The sequence below is a fragment of the Rhamphochromis longiceps genome, linkage group LG11 (genome assembly GCF_057381845.1).
Source record: "Rhamphochromis longiceps isolate RC_006_pf linkage group LG11, R_longiceps_female_GT1.1, whole genome shotgun sequence".
Taxonomy (NCBI): domain Eukaryota; kingdom Metazoa; phylum Chordata; class Actinopteri; order Cichliformes; family Cichlidae; genus Rhamphochromis; species Rhamphochromis longiceps.
In genome coordinates this window covers 30771406-30798555 of record NC_140567.1, presented here as the reverse complement: position 1 = coordinate 30798555, position 27150 = coordinate 30771406, and the positions used below count along the sequence as shown (strand labels likewise).

General features: G+C 38.8%; 1 protein-coding gene across 1 annotated transcript; it reads right to left on the bottom strand.

Annotated features, from left to right (window-relative positions):
* Window positions 1-84: 84 nt before the first annotated feature.
* Window positions 85-27067, bottom strand: ndufaf6 (NADH:ubiquinone oxidoreductase complex assembly factor 6). The gene is made up of 9 exons (XM_085423622.1): window positions 26652-27067; window positions 24793-24892; window positions 24128-24250; window positions 23841-23897; window positions 23393-23495; window positions 22329-22462; window positions 12125-12226; window positions 6027-6083; window positions 85-1095 (listed from the first exon to the last, which is right to left on the bottom strand). The coding sequence occupies exons 1-9, from the start codon at window positions 26840-26842 to the stop codon at window positions 967-969; spliced, it is 996 nt and encodes a 331-aa protein (XP_085279748.1). The 5' UTR covers window positions 26843-27067; the 3' UTR covers window positions 85-966.
* Window positions 27068-27150: the final 83 nt, after the last annotated feature.

Here is a 27150-nt window from a genome sequence, read left to right as displayed (position 1 = left end):
GAAAGCACTCGGCATTTGTAAGAGCAGAAGAGACAAGAGAATCATAGGGAAACAAGGACAAAAAAAAAAAAAAAAATTCCATAGTTTCTTTTTATTTATTTTTTTTAATGTAACCGTCCCGAGGTCTGTCCCTCAGGCTCCTGTCAATTCCACATACAGTAGAAACCATATCGGTAGCACAGCTCACAACAGAATTAACATGTCTGCTACATGTATTGTGTTCCTGGGGAGGCATGATGTTGGTCACTAATGTTTGAAAAAAAACTGTCTGCAGGTACTCTCAAAGTGTTTTTATTAAATATTCACCTAGAGGTTTGTTTCCAACCCACCTGACTGCTCCGGTTTTATCACCCACTATTTTCTCAGATCTCAGAAGCTAAAGCTTGAAGTCATACCTCAGCGTTTCATGTTTCAGTGAACATGTCCACAACAACAGCACAGTAGCAGCGTCGTATTCATCAAATAGACAACTTGACATAACACTAAAAAGCTACATAGATGTAAAAATTTTATGTGTTACTAAAAATAGACTTTACTGTAGGAAGAGAGTTAATACAAACAACGTACAAGTCCAGCTCGGCAAAGGTGACTTCTAACATCCCACAGGTCTCAACTTGTAAGTTTGTGTTTATTACAGAAACGACGAGTGAAAAAACAACAACAACAACAACAACAACTGACCCAATTTGCAATTAGATTTTTCTGTAAGCCACGAGAAGACATCTGATCAAAGTTTTCATACATTGTGAATAAAACATTACACAAGCATTTTCTGATCAGGATGGCAGGACACCTCCAGTGAACTTGTGGATTAAACAAATATTTCAAAGATATAAGCTGTTGTGGGAACCACAGACTTGGTCTGGTATGGTTTGTGGTTTTTTGGTGGTAGTGGTGAGATAAATCCCCTGCACTTCATTTCCTGCAGCAGTCCTTAAAAAGGCTGAAGGAAGAAGAGAAATGAAGTCAATAAGTCTTCTTCCAGGAGCGGATGTACAGCTGGATTGGGAGAAGGGGATTTCTGTTCTGTAGACTCTTGTGGAAAACATCAAAATCCACCCTCCTCACTCTGTGAAGATAGTCCTCCAACACCACCTGAAGCACACATCACAGGAGAGTTTGGTTTCGGCTTCAACAGGTTTGACCTAACAAGCTCCCGTGTAAACACCGACTCATCCTCCTACAGGTATTGTTCATATGGATATGACTCAGACCTTCATAACATGGTTTAGTTGTTGGTTAGGGTACTTGAACAAGTTTTTAACTGCAATTGCAGTAGAAATAAGTAAACACATACACCACTGGCCATGTCTTTTTTTTGCCCCTCCATATCCTGTGAGTCACTGAGCAAAATGGAGGTGAGTCAGAAACCTGAAACTAGCCAAAAATTGACTATGGCCACAGATGTACACTACTGAGTCTTAAAAATGCTACTTCTATGGTTTTATATTTGGGTATAGAGGACAAAATTGCAGCTTGACTAAAGTAGGAAAACAAACAAAATGTCACCAAATGATTTGAAAACCATCTGCATGACTACATCAGATAAGAGCATTTTAGCTCTCTTAGAAATCTGAGTGATCAATGTCATAAAGAACTTTGCATTCATATTGCTATGGTATTTGTCCTCAGCTCTAAAAAGGTACCCTCTCAACTGTAAGGTTTAAATAAACTACTCATGTGTTAATATAAAAGAACCTAAGCGGCGGTTGTGCGTTTCATGTCCCTCAGGCTTCACTAGGACTACTCTGTTTTTACCCTGTTGTTTCACATGACTCATCCGAGCCTGCCGTTCATTTAAATCAAATCATCGGCGCGGTGAGAAACGTGAGTGTCTGTGCCGGCTTTCTTGTGCGGGCAAGAACACTGAGCTGGAAAAGTATCAAGCACATGCATATGGACAAATAATACAAGTCCACCGCAGCGTGAACATCATAATCTACACTCAGGAGTGCAGAGTGATTTTTGCTGCAAACTGCAGAGTTGGAGAGCTTTTCAGCTTTGTGCTGTAGTAGATGCAGGTCAGTACATCAGCATCATTATCATCTGAAATCATTGTTTTAGATTCAGAAAACAGCTTCTGCATGCAGGTATAAACAGTCAGCTTAAAACAGTGTATTCCTTTTAGGAACCAATTGTGAGATAAAAGCAGTGCTGCATTTTTAGCTACTGGGAAGTATTGACTAACCCTTCGGTGAATTACATCACTTCAGTGTTGTAGAGTAAAAATTTCCAGGTACTCACACTTTAGTAATGCTGTTAATAAAATTTTAGAAACATTTTTCTTTTTTTTAAATTCAGCTTTAGTCATATAATGATGCCATTTCATCTCCAAAGAGATGAGCTGCAGTTTTCTTACACAGCACTTAGTGCAAGTTCTTTACATTTTCATCTGAATACATCTACTCTGAAAACACAAGATACATCCTGAGTTGGCAGATATTTGATGATGTATTGTTCAGATTTTACACAGGTAGCAGCAACATAATGACATCAATAATTAAAAACAGGTGTTGATTCCATAAGTTGTTAGTTTTTTGTAGGCAACAGTCTAACATATTTGGAGGACAATAAAGTAGATTGCTTTGATTAATCATATTGTGCTTCATTCTCATGGTACCAAACACGTATTACTTTAAATTCAGTACGCTAGAGTACTAGTGCATCTCAACTAACTCGACTGTGAAAAAAATTTTTTTTAAAAATAATTTATGTCAAAAAGGTAAACTTTTACATCTTCTATATCAACAACACAAAAAGTGAAACACCTCAAGCTTTTAAAAAAAATTGGTTGAGGCTCCTTTATCACAAATTACTGCAGTGATGAGTCATGGAGGTGTTCAACTTAAGTTATTATTGATCTGTTACTGAAGCCCAGCTTGACTTGACGATATCAGTTTCAGCTGTTTCTCATCTTTCTTAAATGTTCTATTGGATTGATGTCAGGAGAGTTGGCTGGAACACTGAAGCACAGTAATCGCATGCTTAGCAAACCCTTTGGTAGTATTTTGGACTTTTCTGCTGGAAAAGGACTTTGCATCCTCATAAAGCTTTTCAGCAGATGAAAGCATGAAGTGGTCTAGAATCTCCTGGTAGATGGCTACTTTGGACCATTGAGCACGAGTCCAGTAGTTCTTCTCCTTAGCCCAGGTATGACACGTCTGTCTTCTCTCATTCAGGAGTGCGCCGATAATAGGAATGTGACAGTTGTGGCTTCTTTCCTGAAGCATGGTGGCCCTTGACGCACCGACACCAGCCTCAGTCCATTTCTTGTAAAGCTGGTATTGACTTTTCTTGACAATCCTCTCAAGGATGAAGTGATCCATGTTGCTTGTGCACCCTTCCCTGTGTTTCTGACAAAGTTTTACTTTCCAGTCGATTTTCCATTACCTTGCTTTCATACAGCACTTGAGAAGCCAGCCTTTCCAGAACTTTCTGTGACTTACCCTCGTTGTGAAAGATGCTGATGATTGTCATCTGGACAACTGTCAGGTCAGTGTCATCCCTGTGATTGTGTGTATTCGCACTGTTTAAATAGTTCTAACAAAAAGGCTTGAAGTTTTCACTTTACATGTCATAAATATAGAATTTGACAGTTTACTTTTTAAATTAAAATGAACTTTTTCAAGCTATTCATTTTTTTGGAGATAGACTACAAATAACAAGGATCAAAACCCTTCTTCACCTCTTTGAAAACACACACAGCAAAGGACTCAACACATAAACACATAACACTTAAAAAAAACAACAAAAAAAAAGCAGGCAGCTTAATCACAGTCTTTCTTGTGGACACTCAACTTTGACTACAACGTCTATCTGCGTCATGAGGAAAACACTTTGTTGCATACTTGTCTGTTCTAAAAGTGAATTTCTAAACTACCATCTGTGATTAAAACCTTGCGGGACTTGAATCATTGGAATAATTGAATCATGCTGAATCTGTGATTCAAACATTGACCTCAAATTTTATCTATCAACTTCTATGTCAAACTGACCCAGCTTTCATGCTGAAGATCACTGCTGGAGATAAGAGCTGCCTGTGTAGCTACAAGTCACTGTCCAAATAGTGTTTTGATGAAGAGTCCAGTGCCCAAGTCCAGAGGCAACAAATAAGGTCAGCAGTGCAACGATGAGCATGCTCATGTTTTTGTTTTTAACATTGTGTGCCATCAATTTTCCTCCTCGCTCAAACTGCAAATGATGAGTAACATCCTGAGGCATCTTGAGAAAGGACATTCAGCTAAAATGACCTAAACTGAGTTTTTTGGCCATAAGCAATGATTGCTCACTACCAGGCCCAGTGGCCAGATGTAACCCCCATTTGTTGTTTTCCCCAAATGACAGCCAATCTGAAGGGTTGTTTTCACTCTTTCTTGTATATGGTATACAATGATCAGGCATAACATTAGAACCACCTGCTTAATACTATGTTAGTTCCCCTTCTACTGCAAAAAAAATAGCCCTGACCCAGTGAGGCATGGACTCCTCTTCACCCCTGAAGGTGTGCTGTGGTATCTGGCATTTGTTTGTCCATTATATCCCAGAGATGCTCGATTGGATTGAGATTTGGGGATCTAGGAGACCAAGTCCTAACACCTGAAACTCATAGTTGTGCTGGATGCATTATCCTGCTGACAGAGGCCAAAGCCATCAGGGAATACAGTTTCTATGAAAGGGTTGGTGCTTTCAGTGAAGGATGGGGGGTCAGCATGGGCACCCTGACAAATCCTTACACTTACCCATATATTCCTGCTTCTAACACATCAATGTTCAGGACAAAAAGTTCACTTGAAAGAGATGATCAGTGTCATTCACTTCACCTGTCAGTAGTCATAATGTTGTACCTGCAGATCTTGTTTAACTGTGCAGTCACAGTTAAAATCAAGTTTTCTCAAACTCATCTTTGGGCACGGCAGCTCATTGGCACAGTGGGTTTACCGTTTATGTGGTTTCTTCTCCCACTGAATAATATGTTTTCTTAATCGCCACGATTTCTAATGTAGCGTTACATAAAAGTTAACAGATCTTAAAAATATGCAAATTTTAAAAAGTTTAGGCTTTTCCCAAATTAAAAGTTGCGCTTCCAGAGATATCGCATGTAACAGCTGGAAAACTAAAGAGAGACATATCTTTGTGCCCTAATTTTAAATGTTTTCGTCTTTAAGCAGAACGCCATCGTGCTTTTTTAAAAATAAATAAATAAATTCTCGCAACTTACATCATGGCTGCACAGAATAATCAGTTCTGTGATCTATCGCCTCTCTGCGGATCCTCGTTTGTCAAAAGGCTTAAACTGCGATTGCTTCTTACAAACAATGACTTGCATTCATTTTTAGTTAATAAGCAAGACTTCTAAACATTTTTAAACCTCCATATGTAATCTGTCCTAAAGACAGAAAAGTGGGAAATCAACTGGGAAATATAACGTAATCCAATGCAGAAGCTCAACTAAATACAACTTTATGTCCATAATTGAGGTCATGGTGCTGGAGGTGTTGGAGGTGCACTGACTGAACTGCACTGAACACTGCTGTTAATATTCTGGATACTGGACACCTCATTAATATCCAAGAGAGGTGATGTGGATTTCCAATTTCATTATCTTATTTTAACCCCCCCAAATAAATCTTACAGATATAGAGCCGTAATTTTCAAGCCTAAAGGAATGTTTGAAAAGTCAATTTAACTCTTGATAAGAAGTGATGAGGATACTATATTTGGGTGCAACAGAAGCCTGAAAAATCGCTTTGCCTTGGCCTCAGTGGAAGTCTGTTTTTCTGGTAGTCTGAACAAAAAGAGGAATCCACTAGAATAAATTGATGGGCTCAGTTCTTAAAAGCTTTTCATGGGAGGTTAATTAAAGCTCTGAGTCACTTTAAGACATTTTGGCATATTTGACATTCAGATGAATTTTTCTCCAAAATAAATATAGAGCGATTTTATACGAAGCAGTTCAGAAGGCATACAGAGGAATGTCAGCATCAAATTGTCAAAGAATAAAACCATGACCACATTATTTGACTTACAGTGGGGAGGAAGGCTGGAGTGGCAGCTGCTGGAACATTGTGGCTAAAGGATTGTGCCTGAAGGAGAGAGCACAATAAACAGAAATTAAATGGAAAGAAAAGAAAATTATCTACACTCGCCCACACCAAATATTTTAAAACGCGCCCACACCGGCCTTTTAGGGTTGCTTTTCTAAAGACCGTTCACCCACACAGAAACAACAGGAAACGGTTACATCTCATGTTTGTCTGCCGTCACACAGCACATACCTGAAGCTGTGGGACGGACTGGTTACAGTGAAGAACTCAGGTCTTTTTTTGTTCTCTCATGGACACAACTTACACATTTTTGTGCTTCTCTTGTTATACAAAGGAGCAAGTGAACATATTGACACACTGGCAGCTCATAAACTACACTTGCTGCACTGAGACGTCAATCAAATCACTTTTTTAGGAGCTAGACTTCTGCGATTTTTGCCCTGGTTATTGGCTTCTCTTTAATTTTCAAAAATAAATCCGACATATTCGATTTAGATGAATGAAGTTTGTGGTATACTACACAGTAACCACGAATGACAGTAGAGACTCTTACAATGAGCAAAGATGAAACATGTATGCATTATTTTGGTGGTAATTTGTTTTTCATGGTTTCTTGGGAGAGTGGCTTGTCAGCTCAGACACCATATCGATGGTATGCAGTGTATCTTTTAAAAATTTGATCGGGACAAGTGGAAGTCAAAAGCGATGGCGACTAGTTCCATCTTATACTTTGACGTGTCATCAATGTTCTTGCAGAGCAGCATGACTCCTACTGGGCGTTTAGGGAGGCTGAATACTTTTTCCACACTTAATCAAATCTCCCTGAATTTCAAATCAATTTGTAAGTAGTTTGGTTAGACTTATTGCTCCATCTTGGGCCACCCAATTTTCATGCAGTTGATTCTTAACAGTAACAATAAGCAGATAAGAAACACTGGCTAACTTAAATCAAATCAAATCACTTTTATTGTCACATCACATGTGCAGGCACACTGGCACAGCACATGCGAGTGAAATTCTTGTGTGCGAGCCCCACAAGCAACAGAGATGTGCAAACACAACAACACAAACGAGCAAAATACAAGAATGGCCAACCTGAAACTAATAAATATATGTACAATATATAATAGTGTATGCATTTCTGGATGTGTATACTAAATATTTTCCTACGTGTGTGTGTGTGTGTGTGTGTGTGTATACACATTTTTACAAATTAAATAGTAAAAAAAAATAAATAAATAAAATATATATATATAATAATAATAATAATAATAATAATAATAATAATAATAATAATAATAAAAAAATATATAAAATATACAGAGTTGAATATGTGCAAAATAAGTGGCATTTATATACAGTGTGGAGTGCATAATGTTGAAGTTCCAGTAGTGAAGCTGAGGTGTCTATGACGTGTTCAGCAGTCTGATGGCCTGGTGGAAAAAGCTGTCTCTCAGTCTGCTGGTACGGGACCGGATGCTGCAGAACCTCCTTCCTGATGGAAGCAGTCTGAACAGTTTATGGCTGGGGTGACTGGAGTCCTTGATGATCCTCCCCGCTTTCCTCAGGCAGCGCTTCCTGTAGATGTCTTGGAGGGAGGGAAGCTCACCTCCAATTATCCGTTCAGAGCACCGCACTACTCGCTGGAGAGCTTTGCAGTTGTAGGCGGTGCTGTTGCCATACCAGGTGGTGATGCATCCAGTGAGGATGCTCTCAATGGCACAGTGATAGAAGGTCCTGAGGATGCGGGGGCTCATGCCGAATCTTTTCAGTCTCCTGAGAAAGAAGAGGCGCTGCTGCGCCTTCTTCACTGTTTTGTTTGTGTGTACTGACCACGTAAGATCCTCAGCCAGATGTACTCCAAGGAACCGGAAGCTGCTCACTCTCTCCACAGCAGCGCCGTTGATGGTGATGGGGGTGTGTACTTCTCTGCACCTCCGGAAGTCCACTATCAACTCCTTTGTCTTTGCGACGTTGAGGGTGAGATGGTTGTCTTGACACCAGTGGGTCAGGGCGCTGACCTCCTCCCTGTAAGCCGTCTCATCACCGTTGGTGATAAGACCCACCACTGTAGTGTCGTCCGCAAACTTCACAATGATGTTGGAGCTGTTAGTGGCTGTGCAGTCGTAGGTGTAGAGTGAGTACAGGAGAGGGCTCAGTACACACCCCTGTGGAGCACCAGTGTTCAGTGTGATGGGGGATGAGGTGATGCTGCCCAGTCTGACCACCTGGCGTCTGTCAGACAGGAAGCTAAGGATCCAGCTGCAGAGGGAGCTGCTCAGTCCTAGATCCTGCAGTTTCCTGTCCAGCTTTGAGGGAACGATGGTATTGAATGCTGAGCTGTAATCTACAAACAGCATTCTCACATACGTGTCTCTCTTCTCCAGGTGTGACAGGGCAGTGTGTAGTGTCAGGGCTATGGCATCATCAGTGGACCTGTTGTGGCGGTATGCAAACTGTAGAGGGTCCAGTGAGTCGGGTAGTGCAGAGCAGATGAAGTCCCTGACCAGCTTCTCGAAGCATTTGCTTACGATGGGGGTCAGGGCTACAGGTCGCCAGTCGTTCAATGAGGAGATGGTGGAGGATTTGGGTACAGGGACGATGGTGGCCATTTTGAAGCAGGCTGGGACTACAGACAGAGAGAGGGAAAGGTTGAAGATGTGTGTGAACACTCCAGCCAGCTGAGCCGCGCATGACTTGAGGACGCGGCCGGGAATCCCGTCCGGACCAGTAGCTTTGCGTGCGTTCACCTTCCTGAAGCACTTCCACACATCCTCCTCAGACACAGTGTGCGCTGCAGGTCAAGCTGCAGGTCAAGCTTAAAAACATCTTAATACAGGAAAGCACCTGACACTTAGATCCAGCAAGGCTTAGAATACGGTGATGAAGTGTGAGACCTTACTAGCCAACTTACTTGTAACTCAAAGAAATAGTAATATGAAAATACAGAACACCATAACAAATGCACAGCATGTTTAAACCCAACCATTTTTTAAATTATTCCTAAATGTTAATTTTGAGATTATATAAAAATATTGACTTGTAAAGAGAATAGTTTGTTTTTTATCCTTTTAATGAATTAATTTTTGATTCAAGTTTGGTCTTATATTTAATTTAAAGTGTCATTAAAGAGATTTTAAAACCAAAAAACAATGTAGTTGTTCATCTGGCTCACAGTAAGTGTTCCTATCACTGGTGTTGCTACACAAGTACTGCAAATAAGAACTAAGACCCATTGAGAAGTCAGTCTTGAAAAGAAACACATCAAGGACGGATTAATCTTGTTTCAATGACCAACAGTGTAGGAAGAGTACCACTTCTTTTAAACCTAGAAAGGAGTCTGTAGAAAAGACAAATGTGACTTTAAGCACACTGTGAATTAAAAAAAACCAAAAAAAACCCCATTAGAAGTCATTTAGAAAAACTGACTTTATGATAATTAAATGTAACATTTTGTCTGAATTAAAATTTCCAGTTTTAATCATTTTAAATATGCATTTATTTTAATTATAAAAACAAACAAACAAACACACACACACACACACACACACACACACACACACACATTTTTGTGGGGGTATCTTATTGACATAATGCTTTCCCTAGCCGCTTACAATCAAAAATGAACGCGTAACCCTAACTTATTGTAGTCCTGACACTAAAACCACATTTTGACTCTTAAAAATGCCTTCAAAATGGGGGCATTTGATCCCCACAAACATATGTAAACATACCACACACACAAAGAGGTCATTACTTGCATAATTTGTGTAAACTGGCTCTTTGGTTAATGGCTATAGCCACAATAGGAAAAAAAATAACATTACATCTATTCATGGCAGAGAAATCATTTACATTTTATTGTTTACACTTTAATATCACACGTCCTTTAACTGTTGGCGACACTCCTAACTGGTATAAAAAAGGCTCAAATTAAAACAAGTAACTGCTGATGAATGTTTGGGAAGCCACTTAATGAAAAAGCCTCCTAAAGTACAAAAATCAATGAGGCATGTAAGTGGAGGTTAATAAATCTCCCAACTAATTAGAGCTACATTAGTTAGACAATACTCAAACTGAAGACATTTCCAGGGCATTTTCAATGTGCAAGACGCACATCACAGCATGTCAAAGCATTATGTGTCACTGGTGTTCATTTACATTATAGCACAGCTTTTTGTTCATGCTGTTTTGAGTGGATTAAGAGGTGTTCATGAGTGTTATAAAACACAGTAACGCGGAGGAGAATTTTACTTCATCTCGTCTCTGAAACGAGTCATAATTTCAATCAACAGGTGCTGCAGAGGCATTATGCAAAAATATGTTGTGAGCTTGGCCAGCCTCGATGTGATGCTGCTGCTGAGTTCAAGGCCTTTGTGGAAATCCTGAGTGTGTTAACAGATCAGCCTGGTTATGTTCTATACTGTAGAAATACCGCACTGAAAGACGAGTGTCTCCTACTAACAGGTTTACAAAGCCTGATTATTTCCCCTGAGCACCACTATTATCCAAAGTAAGCTTACATTTGAACTGGGTGAACACAAACATGTAGTTTATAAGAATGCAATCCAGCAAACATATTCATGTGCAGTGCTGACTGAACATATGAAAAAAATATCCATCTCTCTTTTTAACTGTAACTCAATTGAACTGTACTTCGATGTCGATTTGTCACCTGAAAATATTCAGTACTCATTAGGGCAACATACTGGACAACACTGACAAATTAGAGGAAGAGCAACACAATGGCAGAGGTAAAGACCAACAAATTTTATGTTGTTTTTGTTTGAAGTTAAACACAGTTTGGAGTTCAAAGGGCCGACATAACCGTGCATATGTTGTGTGGAATTTGTTTGTGAAAGATCCAAATGTTTTTATTATGCAACTTAAAATACACTTTGTAACTGCGGAATATTAGAATATTTCTAAAAGCTACTGTGGTCAGCTGTTTTAAGCCCCAGTCCCACACGGTTACAGACCCACGGACATTCAATGGGTTGCTAGGGGAAAAAAAGTGTAATTTTATATACATGAATGTATATAAAATATACACTTAGCATCTTCCCTTAGCATCTTGCATGCAAACAACTGCCAACTACTTGCTAACTGGTACTGAAACTGTGTTGCCTTTACTACTGCAATAGTTATGTATTAAAAAGCGCAACTTTTATTTTGAAAGGAGATATTCTCCATTTCCCGACTGCTTCGAACTTACTCGGGTTTCACTACTGCTTTCTCCATAGTTGGAAAATGTTTGCAGACAAGTTGGTGTCTTTCATGCAAACTATCAGCAACCTACTAGCAATCAAAGCATTCACGAGGTTGTTTTTGGTTTAAAGCCCTCTTTGTGACTGATTTCTCCTGCAGCAACTACCAACCGACCCGTCAGGAAATACACATTTTTCTAGTCACCAGGGGGTCACTGACCTCTTTTTAGGCCTATGTATCTAAAGAGGAGGAAAAAACAGGAGGAAATTAGGCCTCCTGTTTTTGTTTATTTTCGTGAACAGTTCCTGAAATTAACAATAAGTGCCAATGAGCTTTAAGCAAAAGCAAGGCAGTCACAGAGTGGCTGGATGATGAGAAATATTCAAATTCTGTTGTTCAGGCTTCCCCTATGGTACCATATTCTCAAATGAGCAACAACTAGCCCTCAAACTCCCACTCAAACTTCAAAAACCACACAAGGGTGCTTACTCATCTAATGTGCTCTCTTGCTCTCCTACCTTACCTCTCAGGAGAAAATGAAAAAAGGTCATTTGCTATGCACTTTATGTTGTTTCATACACTTGCAGGCTTGTTGCACTTGTTTCAAATGGGATATGGTGCTGAGTGTTGAGTTAATTATTCTCAAAGCTTTTCTTTGATCTGTTGTCCCTTACTTTGGACAAAAGCCTGAACCAACTGAGTACATGTCGATGCATATGTAAATCCCAGAAGCCAAGTTTCATAAACTAGCGAATCATATATAAAAGTAGCACTAAAAAGAACTTGTTTTTGCCATGTGAAACATCTATACAGGAATATGCCATGTGCATGTGCATGCAATGTAGACCTTATTGTGTAGGTGAAGTACATACATGTTGCAGGTGCACGTGAGCCTGACTGGCGATGTCATACACAACATCCCGAATGTTCTGCTCCCGGCTGCCGCGGATGAAATCCTCCTGAGAAGCTCCGTGCTGGAGAGACACACAATAACAAAAAACGGTGATGTTTGTGCATTGAGTTCACAGCTGTTCTTTCAATTTAACAACAAAAACTATCTCTGCAGTTCAGCTGTCTCCATTTTAGCTCCACTTCCCACACGAGCCGAGTCTTCTCTTTAATATGCTGAAAAAGGTTTAAAAGCACCGAGTTGGCTCCTGGAGCTCTAGCAATGAAATGTGACATTGTGCTATGGGGGCATATCACCCCCACACTTGAATAGTAAAAAATAAATAAATAAATAAATAAATACACAAACACACACACACACACACACACACACTGCAGCAGTGTTTACATTACAGGTTTTTTTTTTTTTTTTTAACTTGTCAATAGATAAAAATGCTCTGCTTTGCCTCTAGTAGCCCCTGGACTTCTGCAGAACTGCAAAGGATGTTAATTTTATGTTTGGTTCCAGGTGCCTTGCCTCAGTGCGTAGTCGGCTCCCATACAGCACCAACAGTGTGCAACATTAGCACCGCATCATTTCAAAGTTTCAAAGAGTCCAAAACCCATGCGTGACCATCTTTTTATATATAGTCTATGGTCACGTGCAAACATGGACAGGATACTGAGTGCAGGCCATTTAATGACCATAGCTGTCTTTAAGAGCAGAGGTTCTGTGGATGTTATACAGGAAGCATTTTGTTGCTCCTTGATATTCTTATATTGGAGCCTTAAGTAGCAAGAAAACTGTATTAAATGACATTTTCGTATAAATAAGTAGTTACCCTGTTAAAAACCATGGCAATTTCCGTGTTAGCACCATGTTATTACTGTGGAAAATTTTTGCACGATATAATAGTTTTTTGTTGAGAACCAGCTGCGCCTGACAGAGGTCTCTTCCTGTTAAAAGGGGATTCGTCATTCCCACCATTTACCAAGCGCTTGCTCACAGTGCGATTATTTTTACCCTGGAAGTTAAAGCAATTGTATTTAATTCAAATAAATTATTTACAATTCAATGACAATATACATTTTTTTTAATTAACATAATGTAAGAATCAAATCCTTTGCAATTTATTTAAAAGTGGTAAACACTTCAGTTATTGGTGTTTAGTGCAGTAACTAACATCACACAAAATGCAGTTTAACACCCCACCCACACCCCTTTTAAGAAAAAAAAGAAAAGAAAAAAGAAAAAAAAACCCAACAACAACAACAACAACAACACAGGTCACTGGTAGAAATAATAATAAAGTGTATACTGTATGCAGAAATGCATATCAGAACAACCAATTCAATCCCAGACTAATTCCCATTTTTCCATAAATGTATTACCCTGGCTCCAGATAAGCACAACGAGCTGACAAGATAACAACAGGTCATTTTAACTGATGATTTTCAGAATACCTCCCACCTTTCCAGCGACACTAGCGACTGTGTATGAAACTCAACAAAAAAGTAGTGAACATAATCCACTGTTACAATCCCACATTTAATGTCTACTAGTATTCCTGTTGATGTTGAAAGTCTAGCAGGAATGTTGAGCCTATTCCAAGGTGGAAAACACATTCATGAGCTAAGATTGAAATTTTATTCAAGACTTTAATTCAAGGAACTAAATTTTGTGCTTTTCCACACCTGCAGACATGTCGCGTTTTAATAAGTTCTTTCAACTTGTTGGATGATGTGGTATTAATATAACTCCCACTGGTGCGTCTGCATATGTGGCCACACATAATGATGTGACAGCAAGTCAAGGCCACTAAGAAGAAGAGAGAAATCAATGACTGGTGTCCATTATTGACATCCTGCAGTTTACATGGATCATTAAAGCAGCAAAGCCTGTTCTATTTATTTCACATAAACTGAAAGCATTGATTCCTCTGCACCATGAGCACTTTTCCTCCAGCAGAATATAAAATCTTACATGCATGACCATTTGCAGGTTACCTTATAGCTGAGATATAAAAAGGAACAAAAGTGATATTTACAGCAGAATTTAGAAAAATTATTCCCTACAAACAGCATTACATTAACAAAGATTAATTCTCTTTGTCTGTAACATCTTTATATTGTTCTGCGATTATTTAGTGAATATCTCAAGACTCGTATGTTTGGTTGGTAACAATGATCTATTCTTTTTGTACCTAAAAAAAAATATATATATATATATACACTCAGGTGTTCAAGGGTTTTTGAATTGAAATAAATAAATTAAACTTCAAGAAAACTTGAGAAAGTGCTAAATGAGCTTTTGGGAGATGCACAAAATAACTGTTTCTGTAAACATGATAGGCAACTTTTGGAAGCCTGGTAGCCACTGGGACTTTGGAGAGAACAAAAACTATGAAAGTTTTGCTGTGTACCAACAATATTACATTAAAATATGTCACAATAATTCAAAACAATGGGAAAAAAAAAAAAGCCCAGAAAGCCACGAAAAGCTAAAAAAACAAAACAAATGTCATCAAATAATTTTTTTTTCTTTCATATTTGCAAATCGACCGACACAGAAAGAAACAAACTGCCTTCAGACCACATGGTTGTGTGATTAAAAGTTTTCAACTTTCAGCACATAGCATGTAATTTTTCTGAAACCGGACCAAAGTGTTGGTCTTTTGTGATATGGCATCTGTACGTCACCTAAAATAACGTATTTAAGATTTAACTGAAGTTTAGACTGTCGGGTTTATTTCAAGGATTTTAACCAAATACGGCATTGACCATACAATACATAGAAATCTTTCAGGACTCCCTGCAAATCACAACTAGGTTGGACCTCCTTTGTCTTCAGAAGTTCCTTAATTCTTCACGGCACAGATTCAACAAGGTGCTGGAAACATTCCCCAGAGATTCTGGTCCACATTGACATGACATCCACTATTTGAACCTCCTGACCACCACATCATACACTGATTGAGATCTGGTGACTCTGTGGGCCGTCTGATTCATTGTCATGTCCAAGAAACAAGTTCCTGACCTTGCACATTACCCTGCTGTAAGCAGCAATCAGAAGATAAATCAGTTAGTATTAGTATTAAGGGACACGAACTGTAGCGATCAGCCTAAAGTATGGACGCGAGGCAGGATAGATCTAAGCTTTTATGCTGTTTTACTAAAAAATTTTGAACTTAACATCTGAATTGAAACTCACACCAAACAACGATTTTAAAATCTCCTAAAACTGCCACTCACTAGGTATTTTCTCTTTTTCAGACCTCTCTGTAAACCCTGGAGACTTTGTAGGAAACTAAGACCAGCCGATCTGACACCAACAACCACACCCTGTTCAAAGTCATTTAAATCACCTTCCTTCCACTTCCTCCAGCAGGTATGGGTTGCCACTATGCAAATGGCTGAACAGATATTTGTGTTACCAAGCTACTCAACAGTACCTAATAATGTGACCAGTGAGAGTATATCTGTCTTCTCTTTATTTAAATCTTTGTTTTATTTAAAATCTGTTGTGGTGGTGTAGAAAAAAAAATCCCTCTTCAATAAATGATGGGATTTCCAGTATAATGTTGCATAATTACACAGTACAAAAACGTAACAATAAAATTTATATTAACCATGAAACAATTTACAAGCTGGCTTGATTTGGAAAATGGAGACATACTGTATCATTAGTTAAATTGTCATTTGTTGTAATCAGCATCTTTTTGAATCAAGACAGGTTTCTTTTTGGACACATGAGGAGATTCATTTTGCTCCGATAAAAAAAAAAAAAAAAAAAACCAAAAACCAAAAAAAAGAAAAACAGACATTTGACAAAATCAGCTACCATAAGCTTTTATTAGCATATTCACCACATACAATGAATGACTGTTGGATTAATAGTAATTATTAAGTATTGTTAGCCCTATATATGATATTCTGGATTACTTTAAAATATTTGAGTAGCAGGAATCATAATTTAGCAAATTGATATCTTCACTGTTCGATATAACGATATATATCGGATGACGATATAAAAACGTCTAGTTTCATTTTACGCTATCGTTTGTTTCGTGGTGTCGCAAAATAAACTGTTTACGGCAATATTTTTTCATCGTTTTGATGGTCACTGTAGTGGCTATATTCATTTCTTAAAGTTCTCTCTTTCTCTTATATTTAATATAACCACGACGGACGGACAAGCGCCTGTTTTTATGCGTTGTGGTTAGCAACAACGACAGTAGCACCATTGCGTGTCCGCTTGCTTATGTTCCACATAAACCTTTCACAATAAAGCTCAAGATCCTGTTGAGACTTTTCAAAATAAACTGAATCACATGAAAGAGCAGATTATTTACGGATGAGAAGTAAAAAAAGAGCCGCCAGGTGCTAAAAAATAAACCTTAGACTCAAACGTTAGAACAGGCTTTTCCCGGCAGCACGCCGTGTAATAAATACTCACAAAGAAAACGGCGGCCGTTACAACTTATGTCTAAAAATGTATCGTTTCATGCATCGGTTAAAACACTCGACTCCAGCTACATGACGCGCAGCTGGAAACACTTCCCGCAAGTCGAGCTGCCTGAGATTCACAGAATTTACAGAAAATGTTACATTTTTGTGATTTATATCGTTATCGGACGATAGAATTCTATATGGGGATATGAGATTTTGGTCATATCGCACAGCCCTATATGTTTACATCTCAGACAAGCAGATAGTAGGGACTAAACTGAGTCTCTCAGCTCTAGGTCTGCTGGGGGGGGGAGAGTTGCGAAGGATGAGCTATTGCGGGAAAATAATGGAAAAAAGTAGAAAAAGGGGGGGGGGGGGGAGTGGAAGGCAATAATAAAAGTGACGTTGAATATGAGAAATTATTTCCAGGAAAGATGATGAGGGGTTCCTGACCATCCAATTACCTCTAACCAGACTACCTGCAGTGTCTGCCTATTATCAGTTGTGTAATTTCGACCTTTTTCGCAGTCATTTTCAGAATTCAAGCATCAATGAAACACAAAGTAACACAAATTGTGTACCCACACTGCCCAGCTGTTACACTGTGTGAGTGAGAAAAGTCAGGTGACAAAATCCAGACGAAGCAATTTGGTCCTGTGTTTGGATTTGTTATTTTTGCACTCACAACATAATATTTATGAATGTAATGTCAGAACTTCGACAGAGGCAGACAGATACTGAGCAGAGTGAAGAATGACTGCAAACAACCTACAAAAGCTGTGCCGCAGCTTGTAGTTCAAGTGTTATTTATGGTGCCAAATGGAATAAGAGCACAAAGGTGATGATATCTCCACTGCCAGCATAACTTCAATCAATATTTCATGTGCCTCATTTAACAAAAGGATGGAACAATCCAGACTGTTAAAGCTGTTGCTATTCTGAAAGTCCTTTGTGCCAATTTCAGAAAATGATAGAAGCTTATCATATGCCAGGTTTTTGCTGTATTTTTAAGTGGACTGTTCGATGCACTCACACTCACTATACTTCAAAAAACGAGAATGTCATTTAATACTATTTTCTTGCTACTAAAGGCTCCAATAGAGGAATATCAAGGAGCAACAACAGGCTCCTGTATAACATCCACAGAACCTCTGCTCTTAAAGACAGCTATGGTCATTAAATGGCCTGCACTCAGTATCCTGTTCATGTTTGCATGTGACCATAGACTGTATATAAAAAGATTGACACACATTGGTTTTGGACTCTGTGACTTGAAATGATGCGGCGCTAACGTCGCACACTGTTGGTGCTGTTTGGGAGCAGACAACGCACTGAAGCAAGGCACCTGGAACCAAACATAAAATTAACATCCTTTGCAGTTCTGCAAAAGTCTATGGGCTACTAGAGGCAAAGCAGAGCACTTTTATATATTGGCAAGTAAAAAAAAAAAAAATCCCACTAACGGCACTTTTCACATCTCAGTTTAGCAACTTTTACAGCCCTATATCCTCTTTTAAATTACTTTCCACTCAATCAGTGCAAAACAATCACTCTGAATAATCTGTACTTCATTTAATTAAAACATCCACCACATAAGTAGCATAAAATAGAATAGATGATTACTGCATCCATTCTTTTTTGCTGCCCTTTATAAACATCAGGCTTTCTATGTGTTGTACCAATCACAGTGTTTCCTGCAGTGAGTTATGGTGATTGAAATTCCACAAAGGGCCCTGAACAGCCTCCTGCAACTAAATCTGATTTAAGTTGACAAGTGTATAAAATACAATTAACATTTGTGCATACTATTAAATTTATTTCAATGAAACTAAATACACTGTGACCTCGTGCAACAAGTGAGTGGGTTTACCTTTAAATCCTGCAGATTTTGATGCGCGTCACTCCCTGTCAGACTGTGACAGAACTGAATGGAGCTCACAATGAAATAAACTGCAGGACGTCAGTCAGTGTTAATGAATAAAAGATGAGAGAAAACTCTCACTGTTCAGACTGTACATTCTAGTAATCCTGCATGTAAATAGTTCTGTTACAGACTCAGGCAATTCAAAGCCTTTTATGGTTCAAGTAACAGTCACCCACACGCATAGTATTTTCATTTTGTACCTAACGAGGTGCTTTCGCCATCACATAAAGATGACACACATCAAGTTTTTATTTTTAAGGGAGGATTTAACCCAAAGCCCAAAGGTACTGTGACATGCTGACTGGGGATCAAACCACCAACCTCACAATTTATGGACAATCTGAACCACAGCTCCTTAACCAACTGTAGGCTTGTTGTCCCAAATATTAAAAACAGTCCAAATTCTTTCAACCAATAAAATGATCCATGTAGTGCATAAAGTATCGGATAAAGTACTGAGTATTAATCACTCCAGTTGTTTGTGAAAAAAAAAAAAAAAAAAAGGTTTTATGAGATTGAGGTGATTCAGAGGTTAACAGCAAATTAGCTAGCTAGGTGACAGCTACAGATGACATGCCTGCAGTCATGTGAAAAAAATATTTTTTTCAGGAATCTCTGCAGTCGGGTAAAAAAAACTTAAGTACACCCACACAGCTTCCAAGGGAGTTAAGAGTGTAAGCTACAGGTGCTGCTAGTCACATGCACTTAACCCTCTCAAGGCAGGCGTTGCAGATTTGCAACAGTTAAACACTAACAACCTGATTTTTTACTCAGAAGTACCCCTGCAGGACGTGGTTGTGTATTAGCAACTAAAACTTAATTTGAGCCTGAGAGGGTAAACTGATAATCAGCAAGTGTGAGCACCTGTGTAAAAGCCAGATGTTTGGGCAGTTTGCCAGATAGGCGCATTCACGTGTGTGTTAACACAATGCCAAGGAGAGGACGCCCCAGCAAATTGACTCAAAGGTCTGACTGCTCAGTGAAAGAAACTGCAAAAAACTCAAGAGCTACATCTCTGCAGGCCTGATGTGATACATCCGCACAAACGCCCCATGCCAACTGTCAAGCACAGCGGTGGAGGTGTGATGATTTGGGTTTACTGCATTGTGCGTTGACTGAACTGCTCTGTATACCAAAGAACTCTACAGTCAGACTGAAATGCTGTAACAGGTCCTCAAAAGAGCTGTGAACAGAAATGTGCAAACCTCAATGAACTGAAATAATGCCGCAAACACATTCCTCAACAATGATTTGAGATGCTGATAAAGTCATACAGAAAATGATACTACCAGTGGTGGCTTTACAAGTTGCTGAATTATGGGGTAATTTCAGTTTTGGTTCCCATTTTCACAAGACTGTGAAGACTGTGACACCACAAATATAACTTTGGAGATGTTAAAGACTAAAACCTAATTACCAATGACATTTGGAGAGTTACTGCAGTTGGCTGACATAAGAATGTGCCATCTTGTGGGTAGCTACAGAGTGTTTTTTAGACTAGTACATTAGCACAGTGAAGCTCTAGGATGAAGGTTAAATTTTCCTCCATAAATATACACAAGGATGCTCAGCAGGCAGAGATAAATGCCAGAGCTTGTGAAATTAGCCCATCCATAACACAAAGGATGTCATTAATATGCAGCTGTGTGGTTTGGATTACTTGCTGTGAAAAAGTTTTGATCCCAAGCTTCATGCCGACCCTGCCAAAGAGTCATTGGAGAACAATGTGAGCCCATCAGCTGCAGCATACACTGTCGGTTTCTAACTAATCCAGGTGATTGGACCTGGAAACAGGGTTGTTACCTCATCTAACCTATTAATTTAACAAGCAAATAAATATGAAATATTTTTAAACTAAAACGCAGCAAAAGAGAGCAGACCTCTTAGATCCAGTGGAACCTATACATGGACAGTCAGAGCTTAAAAACCCTCTTTGGGGAAGAACAGCAGCTATTGTAACAGCAATTTGAACAAATTAGATACAATTACAGCCCATTAGACTTAGTTGAACAGAAACATTATCCCTGTGTTAATCAATAAACCCTGTTTATGTGGCATATTACAACCATGAATTCAAATCAGATTTTTTAAAGCCTATGTAAGTGCAATGTGTGACTTAACTGCAAAGGTTCACATCAGGCTGTGGTGTGTTGTTCTAACAGTACTATAAATCCAGCTTAACCAGTGAGCTGTGCTGGAAAAGCATTTTCTGTTGCTCTTCAATACAATTTGCTATAACATAAAAGTTTTTGTCCTGTCTTTGTGCTCCATCCTTCCTATCCAGCAAAACCAAAAAAAGAAGAGGTTACCAATTAAGTTTGAATATTATATTTTGGTAATTGATTAAATCTTAAGACTCATATATGAACGGAAATTTAATGAAATTCAATCAAGCAAATCTTTGTAAATAGAAACAAGAAAGAAAAGATTTTATGGCAATTCAAAAGATGAATGTTGCATCAAAAAAAATAATCAGATCCCCTTGTGAATGTTTGCAGTGATTTGATTGACTGTTTAAACAACATTAACTCTTCAGTCTACTTACCAGCCCCTTTTCCCTCCTCAACTTGCTCCCCTTGTGCTTTTTTTAAACATGAGTGATTGTTCGAGTATCGGGACAATTTATTCCATCGCGCCTGCCTGCTGTGTCCAAGAAATTCAACTCCTGTTTGCTAATTGAGGGAACATTACATTATAACATTTTGTTAGTTCATTAGTGATGTGCAAGTCACCCTGCATGGATAATATGAGCCGAAGTGTGCATGTGTACATGTGCAGGGTATTACAGCACACCACCAGCGCCCTCTTAAGGCAGCAGAGGGCAATGACATGAGGTAGGTTTTGTCACAAGGCTTCGAAGATTTTAAGGGCACCACCTGCATGCTACATTCAATAGTCCAAACGCATCTGCACAGCAAATACAGCCCAGCGCATCCTGGCTCCCTCTGCATCGCTGGACTGTTATTGTTCTGGGTGTGCGACAGATGGCTCAGCGTGTGGATGCAAATTGTTTGAGGTGTCTTTTGTTTTTCTGCTGTGCCTGCAAATATGCAAACTAAGAGGGTTTTGCCATATTGTTGTTGTGTAATAATGCCTCACAGTTTTGTTTTCGGTTTATGGTGGACAAAAATTTCAACACTGTTCCAACAAGAACGTCACTGACAACGCGGCAGAGTCGTGCCATGAGTCGGTCAAATGTTTGCTGGCATGTGTGGGATTGCCTTATGTTACTTTTGTGAGGAAGATTCAGACTCAGCTAAATATGAAGTAGCACTTAAAAGATCCTTCACTGAAAGTACTCTTAGGTTTCTGTTACAAGGCTAGAAATGCTTAAATTACATCCATGCCTTCTGAAAAAGCCTTGCAAAGTTTATATGCAATTCAGGCTTCAAGTTTTCACATCACTCTCGTGTAAACTGGACCATGATTGGCTTCTAAACTGGATGTGATGTTAATAAAAATTCAAAAACATCCTGCTTGCATACACAAAAAAACCTTTGATTTTCACGGGACTTGATTTAGTTGCCTGAGTAAGGCAACATTAAAGTAAACGCTAGGGTATGACTCTTGAGAAATGAATTTAACACAATAAATAAGAAATAAACAACAAAGGCACATTAATCTGCTGATGATGATACCAAAAAATCATCTGGCTCAAGTCCTGAATTTGTTGATTTCCTGGGTTTGATTTGGGTCAACAAAACCACAGTTTATCAGACGTGTCACCTTCATTAAAGTCTCAACAGCTGCAGCTCAAACCTCACCCAAGTTTTTCGCTCCTTTGGGCCTGAAATCAAAGAAAAAGTTCAACTTACCAACATGCAGATGTCCATGGGCAGGTAGACTTTCCGTCGGCTGCTGTGATAAGGAGTCGCTCTCAGACATGTTATGATTCCCTGAGCTTTACCGATGTGACTCGCTGCGTGGTCCGCTTGGACATTTTTGACACCTGCAAAGAAAGACAGCCACACAGTTTGGCATCACCTACTATAATTCATTTTCACAGGTAAATCACACTCCTCACTTGAGGCAAAAAACAGGTTTTTGTTCTGGAAATAAAATGCTGTGTGGATCAAAACCATTAATTTTTTTTCGTAACACCAAAGTACACCAATTAAAGCATCTAAAACAGACTTTTCTCATTTTGAGGGGCCCAATCCTAACTACAGTCCTTCCATTTTAAATGTCTCCAAATCATAATCCAATCTGACACCTATAAATTTACTTCAGTGTTGATTAAATATGTATTTGGCACAGAGTAATAGCCACAGCCTTCTTCTAGCCTCCTGGCATATTTACTCACAATGTGACACAATTAGAGGGAGGGGCCTGCTGGTATTACAGAATGATGAATCCACCAGCACAAAACACCAGAAACAATATTTGGCAGGATACAGAAAGCAGAAAGAAGACAAAATGAACAACAGACCATTTATTTTGACCTATATTTAAGTTTTTAAATGGCTTAAATGGTAAAAAGCAGAATTTGTGCTGGCTAAAATGAAACTTGTGAATTTGCTAAGAAGGTTAGACGAGCTGGCTTAGGCCGGCACAGCTGTCAGAGCAGAAACAATCACTGACCAGATAATTTTTTCCTTTTCACACTCTGTTAACTTTCACTCTCATATCCAGTGAAATGCTGCTGTGCAGAATCCGGCTGTGATTAAAGAAACCTGCAGCCACACGGGCACACTGAAGTGACAACACACAGCAGAGCTGAAAAAAAGAAACTACTGGATTTTGACTGGATTTGTTTCAGCAAACAATGACCCATAAAATATGGATGGATCTGCCCAGATAAAGGTCTTTAGGAGGGACTCGGGACACCCCTCAATTTATAATTACTGTTTGTCTTTTAGCTATCAACACAGTTTCTTACCTAAACACTCCAGCAGGAGGTAAATCAAGGATGACTGTGTGTTCTCTGAATACGCCTCCAGCTCCTGAAGGTTCCTGTAGGCTCTGTCATCCAAGTCCTTTTCCTGGTAAAACAAAGTTTTAATAACAGAAATGTCACTTTTCCCATTTTTAATTACGCTAAACAGCAGCTGGCAAGTTTCGTTTTTATTTCCATTAAAATAAGCCATTATTTAACCTCTAAGGGCACAGGATGCAACCATCTGACAGGTCTTGTAGATAACCCACAAAGCGAAAATAATAAATGAAAATTGAAAAAAAGCAAAATATACACATGCAAAGACAAGTTTATATTGTCACATTTAAGCAGTTATTCGTGTTCAGTTTCACTCATCAGCAACTTCATTTATTATATCACAATTTAAACTTGCAGCAATTTGAATTTAATGATCATCTTAATTTTGTCTTACTCTCTCTGTTATGATCCTCAGCAGCCATCTCTTTGTCAGTTTGTGTGTCCTCACTGCCTGAAAAACACCACACAGACTGTTAATTAGCTGAGGTGCAACACTGATTCAGATTGGTGCCCCTCAGCTAATTGAAGCCGAGGGACAGAAACACAGAAATCCGACACACTGAATGGCATGTTTAAAACTGAAATAAGACATCCAACATCCTGACAGTGTTTCCCCTATATATTGCTAACATGAAGAAAAAACATCTTAAAATACCCTGTATTCTGTTGGCTAATATTTACCCTCCACAGCTCAGTGCTAACTGGTTGGTTCGGAGGCTCATCTCTGTAGATTTCTTCTATAGCCGTCTTCCAAAACTGCATTCGCATCAAACCAATGGTCTTTTGGGAAACAGAGTCCTTCACCTTGTAGAGAAACAAATGAGCAAAACAATTGGTTGACGAGCCAGTTTGAGAAGGACCTGAAATTAGCCACTGTAAGGCAAGGCAAGTTTATTTGTATTGCACAATTCAACAACAAGGTGATTCAAAGTGCTTTACAGAGACATTAGAAACAAAAACAAATAAAAGCATGATTTAAAATTGATTAAAACAAGCAAGCAAACAAAAAACAAACAAACAAAACAGTATATAAAATCAAAAATCAAAACAGATAAAATCTGAACAGTAGATAAAATCAGTAGTTAAAATGTAAGTTTTGAAATTTAAGCTTAAGTGTGGATTTGGTGCTTTATTTAAATGCAGCTGAGAATAAGTAAGTAAGTACTGTAAGGATTTCATTAAATTCCTTTCTTTTTTAATTTTAATTAAGAGGAAAGTCAGGATAGAGGATAGTCAGGAATAGTGTCGGTATAACAGTAGTAGCAGCGGCAGTGACGCAAGTAGTAGAAAAACAGCAGTATTATCAGTAATCATTCTGCATTCAGCCTGATTGTACCAATACCTGCCTGTGCCAGCTCCACATTGAAGGCCCTCAGAGCCAGAGAAGAGCGCCGTGCCTTCTCTGGGAGGAGGAGAGAGGACAGGAAACCATCATAGTCTCTGGACCTGAGGAGGAGAGAGAGAACGAGCTGATAGGGGTGCCGGGAAGCAGATGAGATTTCATGTTTTATCCAAAAACATTTTCATACCCATATAACAAAATAGTCCCATTAACTTGCTACTTCTGTATAGCCTCTGACAACACTGTAATTTTGCATAAGTTGGACAAGATAACTTCAAAAGCCACATTTTAAAACAAACACTTTAAAAATAATAATAAATAAATAGGAGATTAAACAAACCAATTCTCTTAAATATGTTCAAACAAAAATAAGTTCACATCAAACACAACCGAAAGAGCTTGTTACCTCCAGTGAGTTTCTGACAGTTTTACTAAAAACTAAACAAAAGTACCTGCAAATAGGGATCCCAGGGAACAGTTCGGGATCCCAAAATATTAGAAAGTCTTAGTTGTTAGGGATTCTTTTAAGAAAAAAAATTCAAGTGACCCACCCATATTCCTACAAAATAATAGTATTTTGAAACGATTGTTTTTCTAAAACATTTGATCTGTAAGTTCTCATATAAGAGCTCAAGCAACCAATGTTAACGGGTGGAGAAAATAAGGGCACAATATGTCTTTTTTTCTAGCACCATTTAGAAATTAGAATATTAGAGATCAGCTTTATAACACAGAAAAGAAAGTCAGCGCTGCAGATTTTGTTTAATCTTAGTGACGGACAATAACAATGATCATATACATACAACAAGGGGAGGTATGTGATCCTCGTGGCTTTTTTACAGCTGTTGTTTCCATTTTAGTTCATTTTCTGAAGATGTCATGATTTAAATTATGATCATATCAGTTCATAACAAGAATAGAACTGGTAGTTTCTCATTGCAAGCTTAAAAGGGCTTTGTTTTTACAGGCCTCATTGAACTGACCAGCAATGAGAACCAGAAAGTCCAAGGAATCCAGTGCAGATCTAAGGAGAAGTGTAGATTTACACAGGTTGGGGAGGTCTCGTGGAGCCATTTCTAAACAACTGCAGATTCCAAGATCATTGGCTTAAAAAATGTATGAAAGTACAAGTTATTCGGATTTGTCACCACTTGGCAAAGGTCTGGAAGAAGACCTAAACCAGGGGTCCCCAATCCCAGTCCGCGAGGGCCGGTGTCCCTGCAGGTTTTAGATATCACCCTGGGTCAACAAACCTGAATCACATGATTAGTTCATTACCAGGCCTCTGGAGAACTTCAAGACATGTTGAGAAGGTAATTTATCCATTTAAATCAGCTGTGATGGATTTAAACTGGGATTGGGGACCCCTGACCTAAACTGTCGCCCTCATATGAAAGGAAATTGCTTAACGATGTTCAAGAAACCCACTAAACACCAAGGCCCAACCCTGCCATCAGAATCAGAAAGACTTTATTTATCCCCAAGGGGCAATTAACATACAACAGAGCAGAGCGTTGAAGATAAGGGCAGGGCATAAACAGGCAATAAGAGTGAGATAATATGAATGAACTATAAACTGCTGGCGCATTAAAGAAATCATTAAAATGACATACAATTTATATTCATTTGAATAATTGGTGTATGTAAACTGTAGGTGTGCGATATTTGAAAGAAGTCTTGCATAGAGAAGTGTCCCCACAAAACTTAAAAACTTTAGATTGCTTCTATTTATTTATTTATTTATTTTTTCAATAACAGGACGAAGTTTCTTGCTATAAGTGACCGGATTATATCTGCTTTCTATAAACACAGATTAGCTAATTAACCACTAACCCAGTTTGTGTTGCTAGCAGTCAGACCCACCTAACCAGATCCAGGCAGTACTTTTGAGTGTGTTGTGAGTCTCCCGTCGTGCTGGTTGATGCCCTCACACTCTGTATTTCGGCTGCTCGCTGGATACAAACACTATAAGGTGATATTTTCCTCTGAAGACCATAAACCAGCCGGGCTTTGCTGCATAATAATCCATGTTTCACACTAACACCAGCCGCCATGTTCCCCTTTAGCGTGCACCCCGACCTTGTGTTACATCAAAATAGTTCACCGACCACCTTGAACCAGCAGATTTATTTATTTATCAATAAAATAGCCAGCGCCCATGTTGTTAATTAATTTCCATTGAATATTTGAAATATAAAATATAAAAAATACATCTGATTTGTTAAATAGGTATAAAAGTCCTAATTCAATTGAACTGATTGTAGTTACCGGTGTTCCGGTAACACCACCGGATATGGCATGACTCTGCTGCCAAAATAAGAGCCGGTATCCTATACTCACATTTACCACAAATAGTTGATGA